The sequence below is a fragment of the Henckelia pumila genome, chromosome 1 (genome assembly GCF_033568475.1).
Source record: "Henckelia pumila isolate YLH828 chromosome 1, ASM3356847v2, whole genome shotgun sequence".
NCBI lineage: Eukaryota > Viridiplantae > Streptophyta > Magnoliopsida > Lamiales > Gesneriaceae > Henckelia > Henckelia pumila.
In genome coordinates this window covers 76,292,452-76,307,497 of record NC_133120.1, presented here as the reverse complement: position 1 = coordinate 76,307,497, position 15,046 = coordinate 76,292,452, and the positions used below count along the sequence as shown (strand labels likewise).

At 37.1% G+C, this 15,046-nt stretch overlaps 2 protein-coding genes across 3 annotated transcripts; both read left to right on the top strand.

Moving 5' to 3' along the window:
- Positions 1 to 1,657: 1,657 nt before the first annotated feature.
- On the top strand, positions 1,658 to 3,035 carry LOC140875803 (uncharacterized). Its single transcript, XM_073279597.1, has one exon. The coding sequence runs from the start codon at positions 1,924 to 1,926 to the stop codon at positions 2,905 to 2,907; it is 984 nt and encodes a 327-aa protein (XP_073135698.1). The 5' UTR covers positions 1,658 to 1,923; the 3' UTR covers positions 2,908 to 3,035.
- A 1,329-nt stretch (positions 3,036 to 4,364) lies between these two features.
- Positions 4,365 to 9,411, top strand: LOC140878479 (WD repeat-containing protein ATCSA-1-like). Of its 2 annotated transcripts, XM_073282081.1 has the most exons (9): positions 4,365 to 4,693; positions 5,268 to 5,528; positions 5,620 to 5,779; positions 6,556 to 6,734; positions 7,183 to 7,417; positions 7,924 to 8,078; positions 8,161 to 8,250; positions 9,055 to 9,126; positions 9,193 to 9,411. In XM_073282081.1, exons 1-9 carry the CDS (start codon positions 4,544 to 4,546, stop codon positions 9,253 to 9,255), a joined length of 1,365 nt encoding a protein of 454 aa, XP_073138182.1. In that variant the 5' UTR covers positions 4,365 to 4,543; the 3' UTR covers positions 9,256 to 9,411. The 2 variants fall into 2 exon arrangements, with proteins under 2 accessions (XP_073138182.1, XP_073138189.1); XM_073282088.1 differs by lacking the exons at positions 9,055 to 9,126; positions 9,193 to 9,411 and adding an exon at positions 8,862 to 9,047.
- The last annotated feature ends 5,635 nt before the right edge of the window (positions 9,412 to 15,046 follow it).

The window sequence follows — 15,046 nt, the reverse complement described above, 5'->3', positions numbered from 1 at the left end:
ATTATATCAATATCTAAAATAATTATATTGAGCTTACGGTTACTCTAATCACAAAAAATTAAAACTTTTACTAAATATAATTAATTTAATTTTTACTTTACCTTAGTCAACCAATAATACAATCTATAAACAAAATAATTATAATAGTTACCTTTCAACCGTGTGAAAAATTTAGATAAACCAGATGACTAGGTAATCTGACAATATTAAAAATCATTATCAGAACATACAATTATTAAAAAAAAAATCATGTATAATATATTTATCATAATAAAATCAAAAAATATGTACACCACATAAAAAACGAATACCCATTAATTTACCTTTCTAAAATAAGAACGAGATATGAATTCGCCAGCATACATAAATAAATTTGGGGTGTTCGAGAGATCATAAATTTTTTTTATTATACGAAATACAATTTCATTTTTCATTTTTCTTTTTTACACGAAAAAGACGTTGAAGAACTCGATTTTTTTCCAACAATTGAACTTCACAACTTTTTTTTTGAGACACAAAGACGTCGATGAACTTAGATTTTTTTCAATACAATAACTTCACAACTTCAAACACATATATATACATGGAAGGTGAAATGATGTCCGCAATTCATGGGTAAACAACTCTGAATCTGAAGCAGTCTCCTGAATGTTTGAATTTGACCGTTTTTTTTATTTTTTTTGAATAAAAAATCGGCTAGACCGAGCTCGGTCCAGTGATTGTTTATGGCCCGACCACAATATTTAGATGTGCTTTTTTTTTTAATAAAAAAGTGAATATTCTGTCCCGAAATAAATAGATTTATAAATCTTTCCAGATTTCAATACTTAGTAGTCGAATGTGTTTATGATCACTGCGTATTTATCAAGTGTTGTTTCTTTAGATTCGAGCAACACATCACTTGGACAATCTTCTCGGAAATATGCTTCTATAAACCTTAACCAAACAAGAACATAAGAGAATTTAGGAAGCTTTAGAGACTATAACTTGAGTTGTATTTTACAAATGAAGTATACAATCATATTTATATTACTCATATTGTACTATGTCATAGATTATTTACATTTACTTAAAAAGTGAGAATATTATATAGTGTTTTACTCTATTGTCTTCTAAGTACAACTACATAATTTTAGAATATTTTAAGTCGCTACAAATTACAATACTCAAGATTATTCAAACATTAACTAGTTATATCTAGAATATTTTGGATCCTTCAACACGATTCTAGGATATTCAAAATACTTCTTGAACATTCTAGATTAGTCTCTACTTTTCCATTATGTTCTTGAATATTTCAGAACCTTCTAGATTTTTCTGAGTGTGAATCGACAAATGTAGATCATTACAGTTCGTTCTTGATCTTTTCAAGCATCGTTCTTAACAAAATTGCTTATTGACTAGCGTAAAGTTCCCGTATGTGACATAATAGTCTAAATAACAAAACTACTTGTAGATGTCTTCATTTCGATATCTCCATGTTCAACTATATTCAATAGAAATTATAATTCTGATATTATAATTTTCATGTTTTACATTTTTATCATAATGTAGATCAATTCTTGGTCCTAATCAATTAATTTGTATTTATTTTTAATTTTAGTCATTTTCCTCCAAGTACAACTACAACAGCAAGTTTTGGTGACACATCGGGGATTTCCAATCTTAATGAATTGAAAACTCAGTCACATCGAGAGAAAAAGTACAAGGCATAGTCTAGATCGGTTTTTAATCGATCATTTGTCCAAAGGAAAGATACATGAAAATATGTTAAGCCAATCGGACCTAAGTCCGACCCAGAAAGAATACGGGCCAAGCCCGACCCGCTGGCAAGAAACACACAGCAAACCCTAGCGAAGCCGTCACCGCCGCCATCTTTTTCTCCACGAAACAATTTCATAACATATATATGTATAGTAGGACATGATCTCCCCAGTTCTTCAGCTCTTCTTCGCCGGTTCCGGGCAAATTGCGGCAAGATCACAGTCGATCGTAGCTGAATTCAGGCATGGTGCTTATATCCGAAGAAATCAATGGCCTGAAACTCCGTGTATTCAAGTGGAACGAAGTTCTTCCCAAGAAAACCTATTCAAATTCCCAGGGCTTCTTCTTCCTCAGAATTTACGAGCATATGATCAAGCAAGGACAGAATGGTGTGATCAGCAATGGTTTCTCAATGGTCCCGATCTTAATTCCGTTCGATGTCGTTTACTTATCCTGCCATTGCTACATCAGAACATTAACCCGCCTGCTAATCTCATACCCGAGATTTTCCCTCCGGAGGAAATCGAATCGCTTGCCGAGAACATAGCCGATTTGATACTCACGGGTTTTCGATTCAAACGAACGACTTCTCGTGGGGAAGGGCCCAAACCCGTGATCGTGGTCGAGGTTTACAGAACGAAGACATTGGACTTCACCCAAGTCGGTTCCGACGACGACGATTACTGGCAAGAGATCTACGAAAAAGAAATAGAGAAGCAATTCATATCCCACGAATGCCACCCGAACAGTCTCGAAGACTGCATTTCCTCAGAATACGGCGACGAAGGAATCGGAGAATCATCCGATGAAATCTGGAAGGTGGCGTATGAAAACGAGGTTCTGGACATACTGAGATCGATCAAATGCCATATGAAAATCTGCCAGAGGAGATGTCTGAGAGCCATGAGAGATGATGAGCCGAAGGGATTGTACGAGGTGAAGCGGAGAGTGGAGATGAAAGTGTGCAGAATGGAAGAGTTAACAATGGAGGATTGCCCTGTTTGTCTGCAGAGGTTTGGCGATGGTGTGGAGATAGTGGAGACGCCTTGCTCGCATGTGTTCCACGCGCAGTGTATATTTGCTTGGTTGTTGAAGAACATCTCTTGTCCGATGTGTCGATCTGTTTGTATTAAATTTGTCTGATTTTTTATTATGCTTTCAAATATATGTGTACATAGCAATCAAATAAGCTTTGGATATTTGTAATCCATATATAGGTTATTATCTGTATATATTTGTTATTTATAATATAATGTAACGTAGTTCACAGAATCTGTGTTATATCTTTTACTTTAGAAGAAATCAAGAAAGTGAATGTATCAATTGTTTCATTAATATCATATTATGATAATTGAAGTATTGAACTTGAGGAAGTGTGATATTGTAATGATTACGTAGGTAATATTTGAATGAGTTTTTAAGAAATATTTTTCACCTTTTGACAGAACGAATGAGACATTTAGCTGAGTAAGAGAATTGAATTTGAGGCCAACGATAAAGACCTATTAAAGTTAATTAATTTATCTTTCACCGAATCCCAACACCAACACAACACTATGTTACAAGGCATTGCTTAGAATTGTGGTTGGTTTGACTTGTTTGGATGTTTAATAATAATAATTTCACTCAATCCATTATGCAAAGGATCAATTCAAAATTAATCTTCCCCTAACTATCACTTATTTAATCACACCTTTTATTTTCAAGTCTACCCTTCCCTTCCCCAAAAAAACTCCAACATCTTTCTCCTTCATCTACACGATGGAAGAAAGCAACTACATATATTTAGGTTTTGACATGCTAAAACATCATAAAGCTGAACGAAAAAATCAACGTCGCTCGATAAATCAAAATCAGAATCTTGAAGTAGAGCCACATCTCATCTGGGGGAAGAAATTGAGAAAACATAAATCTACTGAGTTTTTGAGATGTCGACGGAGGTTTGTTGAGAGCTGCTCATATTTATTTTCGTAAAAAAGTGAGTAGTTGGAGATGAAATAAACTAGGGTAGTAATTTCATAAACAAAAATTTCAAACAAAAAGTAATTTTAACATAGTCAAAGGATAATTTTGTCCGAAAGTAAAAAAATTCTTAATTCATCTCACGATCAAAATTCATATTAAACATACCTTCAAAAAAATCATATTAAACACGATACTATTTAAAATCATATATTACATTTTCACAAATCATTATTTTATTATATATGTATTAATCATTCAATAAATTTATCGTCCGAACTCCAATACCGAGTAATTCCAACCATTTCCCAACAATATAACTATTAGATCACGTGATGACATAAAAAAAATAAAATAAAATTTAATATGAACAACAACAATTGAGAAAAATTCTATGCTGACAGACGGACTGTCTGCCCGCATCAACGACTCTCATATAATGTGCAGATCAATCTAGATCGTTGATATGCTCTTGGAGTTGACAGCACAGAACGTTCCTGGAATTGGAAAGACAAAAGCCAGCCACGTATTTATTTATTTATTTATTATTATTATTATTATTATTATTATTATTAATAAGAAAGTATTTTTTTTATTATATTATTAAATATAAAATACAGGCTGGCTTTCTAGCTCGTACCAGTAATTTCTGAGCTTCATGGAGATGGTGAAGTGTTGGTAAATTAAACAAAAAATTATTGGTATCGAAAAATCGTGAGCTGTATATTTGTCGATCCAGTTTTCTTGGCTAATTCAATTCAGCTGTTAGCGGAATTCATTCAGTGGTGGGGAGAAGCAGATCGAAGATGCGAGGAAGATGTGGAAGGAGACTAGAGACAGAGAATTCGGTAACCTTCGCCCTAATTCATTCGTTAATCGTATTGCCACCGCTCGACTTTCATCCATTCAACTCTCCAATTACAAGGAAATCGTCTCCTCTCATCGTGGCTCCGTCGATTCTCTTCAGGTCCTTTCTCACACCTCGCTCGGGGTTTTTTTTTCCTTCTTCTTCGATTTGATACTTGTCTGAACAACTTTTGGTGGTTAAGTTGTCATTTTTAAGGTTTTGTTGTTTCATCTGATGATACGGTTGTTAGAAGTCGTTGCTGCTATTGCTTTTTGTATTTTCGGGGCATTGTTGCTTTATGATTTACACCCGCTAAACTGAGATATATGCTGAACTTTTTCTGCCTTACAATTGGGTTTTCCTGCAACTTTGAGGGGCTTTAAAATTTTATGGCTATGAGATCGCTATGATTGGTCTGGCCAATCTTATTTTAACTCGACTGAATCTAATATAAACAAAGAGCCTATGCCCTTTGCCCCAAAAGTCTCACGTTGTTTCAGTTGAGTATTATCAGGGTGGGACATTTAGATGGTGATTCATAAGTTACATTAGGTTCTCACTTTGTTGCTTGAATTAATGTAATTAACCTTATGAGGCATGGATTTTGCCTCCTTGAGCAGAAATATCTTTGTGATTTTGTGTAGTACTTTGCTTTTTCCTTAAAAAATGTGGCCTTGTTGCAATTCAAGATCAGGTTGATTTGACGGAGGGTAGATATTTACTGGCTGGTGCAGCAGATGCAACTGTTGCTGTTTATGATGTCCAACGTCCAACAAACTATGAAGGGGGTGGCCTGATTGCCAAGCACAAGTCAGTATTTGTCATTAACAAGCAGCATGAGAATGGACATAAATATGCCATATCCTCAGCCATTTGGTATCCAATTGACACAGGATTGTTCGTAACTGGTTCTTATGATCATCACATTAATGTCTGGGATACAAATACAACACAAGTAAGTCTTGTTTCTTTTGGATCTTTAGATAAAATATTTCTTAGTAAGTCTTCCTTCTAGCATCTGGTGTTACTTAATATTTCTAATGCAGGTTGTACAGAATTTTAAAATGCCGGGAAAGGTTTATAAAATTGCTATGTCTCCACAAGCAAGATCTCACATGTTAATTGCTGCTGGAACTGAGGATGTCCAAGTTCGTTTATGTGATATAGCCTCTGGCGCATTTGCCCACACATTATCAGGTCATCGTGGTATGTAAATAGTTGCACATCACCTTGTCGTACATATATGAGGTAGTTATATTTATGCCTCTTAGTCTTCTTATTTTTTGTCTCTCTGCCCTTCATAAAGCGGTTGATACACACTGTTTGAGCTGCTTTATATTTGAGTTGCGTGTTACCAGCAATTATAGCTTTTACTAAAACAATAAGCATTTGTTCTAAAGTTTTTTCTTATCAGAAATGACGAACTAGCGGGTAGAGCGTATTAGGGTGAATCAATTGGTGACCGAGATTTTACAGTTGATTTTAAATGATATTTTCCTCAATCCTGAAAATTTCCTGGGCTGCGTTTTCGTATTTTGTTAGATTGAAATTTCCTACTTGACATGATCAGACTATGCCAGCATGAATACCAAGAAAGGTAAATGCATGATAGCATCTGTTTTTATGTTCTTACACTGTTTTCTATTTGCTTAAACTGTCTCAAGTTAGTATATATAGCTTCATTCAACAGTCTGACATTATGAGTATTCTGCCTTTCAGTTCATCCCTATCAGAAGCTACTTTTATGGGTCTTAATTTACCTTTCATTCACATTGATTTGTTAAACACAATAATGCTAATTGTGTTTCACTCTCTTTATTTCTGCCACCACCTAGATATTTCTTGCTCTTCTTTCGATTTTGTTGTGAATAGAAAATCAGTTCAGTTTGTTGAGAATTCCAATTCGGTGTTAGGTCTTGTATGAAATTGCATTTGATAAGATGTGATGGATCTTTATTTATTATAATTGGTTGTTATGATAGATGGTGTAATGTCACTGGAGTGGTCTACTTCTAGTGAGTGGGTTTTGGTAACTGGAGGATGCGATGGTGCTATACGTTTTTGGGACATCAGGCGTGCTGGATGCTTTTGTATTTTAGATCAATCCCATTCTCAGCTTGGAAGACGCCCACCTCTGCTATCGCGTATAACAACTAATAAGGTTTCTGTTTTCTAGTACAAATATGCGAAGCAATTGATATATGTGTTATAACGTACACAATTTTAGCCTGAAGAATGAGATGGTTGACATTGTTCTCCTTTTCATGTTTCTAGTTTTATGTAATTTTTTTAACACATCATGAAATTTAGTTTGCTTGTAAGTGCAAATATCTAATTTTTAACTGAAAAGTGTTCATGGCAGAGGAAATTCGTTAAATTTCACATATAGAATAGTCTTTTGCTTGACTATGATCATCAAGTCGGAGAATTTCATAATGGAATGAAACAGAACTTTTCCAAATCTTTTCCTGGTTCCTGAATGGTCTTATGCATGAAAATACTGTCTCGGCAAAATTTTTGCATGCGCCTTATTCTTTTTCCACCCACAGATATATCGAGTCTTGTAACTGTGATTTTATTTACCTTGTGATCTTTTTGCTCTTCCGTAGAAATCTTCATCGGTGGGACAAAGTTCAAATGCAAAAGTCCGAGCACCTCAGAGGAAAGTACCCAATGGAAATGCTTTGAAGCCCTATTCAACTGTGAGGGTTTCAAGTCACGTAAAAACCACAAAACAGCGATTACATCCTGGAATGCTATCAAGTCATGATCGTGCCACGGGCCATTATGGTGTTGTAACTGGAATAAAGGGGACTGATGATGGCATGTATCTTCTTAGTGCAGGTTGAATTTTGCTACACATTGAAGTTGAATTATCATGTATTCTCGTTTCTACTGTTTTTTTTCTATGTTTCACTATTTTTATTTGAACTTCCACTCAAATTTTTTAAATATTTTCTGCCTAGTGTCTGTAAAGACTTCTCGGTTCAATTTTACATTAGAACTGAAAGAATAAAGATTATTGTTCTGTTTTCTCATGTGATGTGGACATGAGAAAGCTTGATCTATGTTTAGTTAGATTGTATTCTCAAAAATCCATTTTCATGAGGTCTACTCCAATGCATTGCTTTCTGACTAGTTGATATGGAGAAAGTAGCACAACCTTAGGCTAAGGGTAATGCTTAGTTGCATCTTCCTTTCCTTGTTGATTTGAATTGGCATAGGTTTTTGTGCATGGCTCTTGCTAGTCCTTGAAGTTCCATTTTGGATATATAGTGTTAGGTGCCAAATTTAAATAACTAAATGTAGTAATATAGATGATAATTCTTTATAATACTTTTGACTTTCAGGTTCTGATTCACGGCTGAAGTTATGGGATATAGAATCTGGATGTAATACGCTTGTGAACTTTGAAACGAAACGGTTGCAAAGCACGAAAGCTATACAGATGGCTGTATCTCATGATTCAGCTCTCGCTTTTATTCCATGCATGAACACTGTGAAAGTATACATCTTCTTCTCACATTCTACTGTGACAGTATCACTTTGTCTAAGAGTTTGTATAATATATGCTCTCAATTTCTTAGGTCTTCGATATGTGGTCTGGTCAAACAAAGGCTACTTTCCGTGGCCATTATGAAAACGTCAACTGCTGTTGGTACAATGCACAAGATCATGTTCGTCTCTCTCTCTCTCTCTCTCTCACCCCAACCCCAACCCCCACACCCACGTAATGCAATTCACCATCCCTAAAAGTAAAGAGCACAAACATCTGCACAGGATGGCTGCAGGGCCTTGACCAGAGAGAGCACTTTAAAAAACACCCAAGGTGTTCTCTGGTCACAACTTGTTGATTGGTAATATTCGCAGAAAGTAATTATCCCTACTGCTCTGTCATCCTTAGCCATGCTATGAGGGTGGATAAAGAAACTTTACTAGTTTAGGTTTTTAGGATAATCTATAAGTCCTTTCTCGTTTCATCCAAAAGACTGAGTTGATTCTAGGTGATGGTTAGCTACAATTATTCGTCACCATGATGACTTCAGCCCTCTTTTTCTTTTTTGGTTTTTGTTTTTTGGATGGGTTGGGTGGTGGTGGTGGTTGTGGGGTGAGGTGGGGTGGGGTGGGTTGAGGGTTGCTGATACAGTAATTTTTCCATGATTAGCCCTTCTAAGTTCTTCAAGCAAATGAATTATCTTCATTATCTATATTTTATATTGATTTTTTAATGCTCGAGCACAGCTATTGAGATTATGCAATCATGCATTTGGAACACTTGGTTATGCAGAGTTTGACTACCGTGTAGAATTTTTTTCATGCATGAGAGAGAATCTGGAGTCTGGACGATCAAAGCGTTTGTAACTTTGTATTGTGCTGTGAGGAGTATTGTTTCGCAAATGTCGCCTGTACTTTTTTCCCTGCATAGTTCTCGTTCGGTCATTGAAAAGGAGATTAATACTTTGGTTTCTGTGTTGTTGTAGGAGTTATACACGGGCGGTAACGATAGACAAATCCTCGTCTGGTCTCCATCAAAATTTATTTCTGATGAAATGGTAGGTTTTCTGAACGTTCGATATTCCGATGTTGTGATCCCAACCTTATTTTGGTTGGAAATGCAGGATGAGTGGAGGAAAGGGCAGCAAACAGCTGATGCAGTTGATCAGGATAACTGGAGTGATTGAGGTTTATTTGTTTATTGGTCTTTGTTTTCTCCTTGTACATACATAGTATTAAAGGTCTTCAGTGTTTGGCTTAGACATTTGTATAATTACACATGGATAGATTATATTAGAACATAAATCCTTGGCTATGAGAAGTGGGTTCTGAAGTCGGATGTTTCGTTAAGTTTTCTTCTTCTTTATTTTTTTTTATTTCTTTTTCCTTTCCTTTTCTTTTTAAAAGTAAAATCTATTTATATTAAAGGTAGTGTTTGGGAGAAGTACTTCTCAGCTTTTATTTTACAAAATTTTGGAATTTTGTGAAAGAAAAGCTAAGCTTTCTAGAATCTCTATCAAACAATACTAAAATATGGTAGAAAAAAATGGTATATTGTATATTTATCATGTTCTTATCTTAATGTAATTATGATTAATTAATTATTAATTTTATGGTCATATTATCATTTTAATTTTTGTGGACAAAGAAGGTGATATGTTGATGTTTAAGTTGAGGATCATGTTGTTAAATCTAAATATAATAAATGTTAATTTTATCATTATCAAAATCGAAATCGATAAAATGAAGGAATGGAAACAGACAATCTTTTGGTAAAAAAAGGGGAATGTTTATTCCTATTATTTTAAAAATAAACATTCACAAGAGAATATACATCTCTCAATCTCTCACATATGAAAATATCATTCTCATCCTGTTTCTGCAAACTAATGCAGCTCTAGATATCAGAAGATGATTGAAAATTAGAATCTACGAAATGAAGTGATATGGAATAGGGTCTAGGCTGGTTAATGAGATCATATAGTAAGAGAGAGAGAAATCAAGGTAACGATAAACATTGAATTTACGCTGCGACAATGTCATGGGGGAAAGTTGAACTCGACCTCCTACGGTATTTTCTGGAGACTGGAAATATCCACTCAATATTGCTAATTCTTTTCTTGAAACTATTTTTCCTCATTTCCACGTTGCCATATATAATTATTATTTCATATTAACTTTTTATTATCCCAAATATATACTTCAGAATATTTCTTGATAATTTGCTTAAAATAAAAGTGTAAACAAATTGTAGATTTAATATTTACATAAGTGGCGGATCCTAAAAAAATGTATTTATTAGTAGTAGTGGAGGTCCTTGTTAGAGCTCAAATCTAGCTAAGCCTAAAGCCCGACGTGTGATTAAAGCAATAATAATTAATAATTATTACGTTAACAAAACTACCAAGATATTTATTTAATTATTATATATTATTTGTTGTAGTCGACAATTAAGATTTTCGGCTTAACTAACGAAATTGCGCGAGCTTTCAAGATTAGTCATTAATATTCATTAGGATTGACATAAATCATAAGAGCATATCTCTGTCCGTGAGATATGTCAATTATGTTCATATTTTCAATAAAAAATAATATTTTTGACAAAAAGTAATAAATTTTCATGAGTCTCAAATAAGATAGTGATCTTATAAAATTGACCTGTGAGACCATTTCATAAAAATTTTGTGCAAATCGTAATAATGATATCGCTCTAAGATATTTCCTACGTCCCATATATAAAAATCATATAATTTCCTTTTTATCGATCTCAAAATATAGTCTAATATCTATATTTAGTATTTTTTTCCATTATATCTTTAACTTTTAGCAGGTCTCCTGCGAGACGATCATACGGATCTATCCATAAGACTGGTTCATATGACTATCTACAACTAGAACAATACTTTGGACATAAAAAATAACATTTTTCAATTATCAGATTAAATAAAAGATCTGAATTACAAAATTGACACATAACAACTTCTTATGTTTGAAATAAATTAGTTACTTCCAAAACTTTTTATATCATATTAAATCATTCATGAACAAGTGAAAAATAAGAATTTTCTTTAAAATTTGTTTTGCAAATAATTTTAAATTTGTGTGAAACATATTCAAATCTAAATATATGAATCGGAAGAATATATAATAATTTCATATTATTATTTTTAATCTTAGCAGTATTTAAATTGAAAATTCAACTAATTAAAAGTCTTCCACCCTTTTAATTCTCAATTAATTCATCTAGAAACATTTTTAAACTATTGCAGGTTTGAAAAGTTTGCTTCAAATTCTTGCTCTTTTTTTTTTCTTAAAAAAATCTTTCCTGCAATACCGGTAAGGCAAGTGTTGCGAGAAATAATCTTTATATATATTTCAAATTTAACACATAATATTATTCTGTTAAAAAAACACATAATATTATATATATTGATACCCCGGGAAGTTAGGGGTATCAGGGCTAGGAAGAGGCAAAGGCAACAGGGACGCTAGTCAGGACAACAAACAGGGTTCTAGCCCGACTATTTTAGGGAGGAGTGGTGATACCCCGGGAAGTCAGGGGTATCAGGGCTAGGAAGAGGCAAGAGTGACATGGCTGGATAAGGTCGGACTAATGGATCAGATACAGTGGACTAACTCATCCCGAATGAAGGCATAAGGCCGAGAAGACCGAGTCTTCATGACTTATACAAAACCCATTTCTCAAGAGCATGATCCCCACGATGGCCATAATCCCGAGCTTTCTACCTTCATCGGGCATGACAAGTAAACGTGGGCAACCCATATACCCACGATCCAGATCGTGGCCACTACCCTCGAAATGCGGAGCCATACCCTCATTCCAACGCCTATAAATACCTTGCATCAGGTATCAGTAAAGGGATGTTCACTAAAAATCTCAAAAACACTATATTCATTTTACCTAAAGCCCACTCTGTTTCTGAGCCTGACTTAAGCATCGGAGTGGCCCCGCCGAAAAACTTTTCGGTGTCCCACTAACGTGCTTTAATTTCCTTTCCTTGCCTGCAGATTACCTCAATCAAGGAAGGACGTATCACTTAGTCCGATCATCTCGTCAGGCCCACTTTACTACCCTGACGGCCCGGGCCCCGGTTTAGCAAACCATCATCATTGGCGCCGTCTGTGGAAAAGCTTTTTCTATAGACATAGATATGGCTTCTCATGGACAAACACCCTCGGAAGGCCCCCAGCAGGGCCGGAACATTATTATTCCTCTGGAGCAGCTCGAATCATATGTGCAGGATATGATACAGAAATCGTTAGCAGCTACAAAGCAACCACGATCAAATGAAATCACAATGGAAGAAGAAGAAAACCGGGGTAATCCGAACCCTGATGCCCGAGCCAGAGAAGGTGAAGAAGAGGAAAGTTCTTGGATGCACTCAATACAGCCTTCTGTGGCGGACGAATTACATGAACTTAGGAGGAAGATACAGAAGTTGGAAGAAGAGGATCCCAAAATGGCCTGGTCTATCAAGATCCCAGGTTGCCCTTTTTCACAGGAGGTGATAGAGGAGCCCTTGCCATCTCATTACAAGTCGGCAAAAATCCGGGAGTATGATGGGAGCACTGATCCAAAGGAGCACCTGGCTCGCTTTGAGAATGTAGCTATGCTGCATTGCTATGGGGATAAGATCAAGTGCAAAGTCTTCTTAACCACTTTGGTGGATTCTGCCCAAAGGTGGTTTGAGAAGTTGGAGCCACAGAGTGTTCGATCGTTTGCAGAATTCAAGCAAGTGTTCTTGCAGCACTTCAGCAGTAGCAAGAGGTATAGGAAAACTGCCTATAGCCTATTTGAAGCAAAACAGTCAGGAGAGGAATCTTTACGAACCTACATCAAAAGGTTCAATAAGATTGCTTTGGAGGTCCCGACCTGCGCTCAGGAGACCAAGATCACTGCCTTCACTCAAGGTCTTCGGGAGGGGAAAATTTTCAAATCACTAGTGAAAAAAGCACCCCGGACTTTCGAGGATTTGTTGGCTCGGGCCGAGAAATACATTAACATGGAGGAAGCTCAGAAGCAGAAAAAGGAGGTAGCCCGGTGGGAGGGAGGCCAGGACCAAGGAAGAAGCAAGGAAAACCATGATCCCATGGGGCGGTTATCCCGGTATGCACCGCACCGAGGGATCCGAGATAGGGCTGTGCACGTATGTGAAGAAGGGGTTGAAGTCCAGGCCCCTGTTTCCAGAGAGAAGTCCTGGAAGTACTGTGCACTTCATCAAGAATGCACCCATGACACCAGTGAATGCCTAACGTTGCAGCAGAGACAGCAGTTGCCTTATACTAGGGATGGTAAGCCGGTCCAGAAAAAGCCCCGAAGTCTTCCTTGGTTTCGGGGGTCACAGATGTCGGTTCCCCCCCCCCCCCCCCCGGCTGTCATTCTTTCCCGGGAGAAGGGAAAACAAGAGATAGATTCTACTAAAGAAAATAGAAAATCGGGAGATGGGCCAACCAAAGGCGTCATTAACATGATATCAGGGGGATCTACTGACGGAGACTCAAACCGGGCTAGAAAGTCTTGGAGTCGGAAGGAGAGTTTGGGGGTAGAGGAAAGGAGACAGGGTTCAGGGCCCATCATCACATTTGGACCCCAAGACCTGGAAGGAGTAAACCTGCCACATAATGATGCTTTGCTTATACAAGCTCGGATCGCTAATTATGATGTACGAAGAGTGTTTGTAGACTCAGGAAGCTCGGTAAATGTCCTTTTCCAGGACGCCTTCGAGCAGATGGATCTGCAGGGGTATGAGTTGAGCCCGGTAAAAACTGCTCTGTATGGATTTGCTGGGCACACAGTACAACCTCAAGGGGAAATGTTGCTGCCCATAACCTTGGGGTCCGGAGATGAGAAAAAGACGGTCATGACAAGATTCACATTAGTAGAGGCACCCTCTTCTTATAATGTCATCTTGGGGAGGCCAGCTATGAACTCTTTCAGAGCCGTGGCCTCAGCTTACCATCAGAAGATCAAATTCCCCGTGGGAGATAAGGTAGGAGATGTCCGAGGCGATCAACCTTCTTTCAGAAAGTGTTATGCCGAGACGGTTAAAGTAGATTATAAGAGGGCGAGGCAGATCGAAAAGGAGGGAGGTCAAGGAGGAAGAGAAGTTTGTTCTGTGGATGAATCTAAGGGCGAGTATGAGGAGGTGGAGCTGGTGCTCGGACAAGCTGGAAAGTCTTTCAAGATTTCCCGGGACTTAGAAGCAAATTTGGCCGAACAATTGAAAAACTGCCTCATCCGGAACAGGGATGTGTTCGCTTGGGCTCAGGGTGATTTGATGGGAGTTTCATCTCATGTGGCAGAACACAAACTCAACATCACCCCTGGATCCCGACCAGTGCTACAAAAGAAGAGACATTTTGGGGCTGAGAGGATAAAGTAATAGCGGAGCAGGTTCAAGAGCTATTATGGGCCGGACACATCAAGGAAGTGCAATTTCCTACTTGGCTGTCCAATATAGTGCTGGTACCGAAGGCCACAGGGAAGTGGCGGATGTGCGTGGATTTTCGGGATTTAAATAAATCTTGTCCCAAGGATTGTTATCCTTTACCCCAGATTGACCAGTTGGTGGATTCCACATCCGGGTGTGAATTGCTGTGCTTCATGGATGCATACCAGAGCTATCATCAAATTCCTTTAGCTCTGGAGGATCAAGACAAAGTCAGCTTTATCACATCAGGAGGTACTTTTTGTTACGTGATTATGCCATTTGGTTTAAAAAATGCAAGGGCCACGTATCAAAGGATGACGGATAAAGTGTTCCGGGAACAGATGGGTCGGAACGTGGAGGTATATGTGGATGATATGCTGGTGAAATCCAGGATCCGGGATTGTCTTATACCCGACATGGAGGAAACTTTTGCCACAGTACGGCGGTATGTGATCAAGTTGAATCCAGCCAAGTGTATATTCGGAGTGAAAAGTGGCAAATTTCTGGGGTTCATGGTGACTGAACG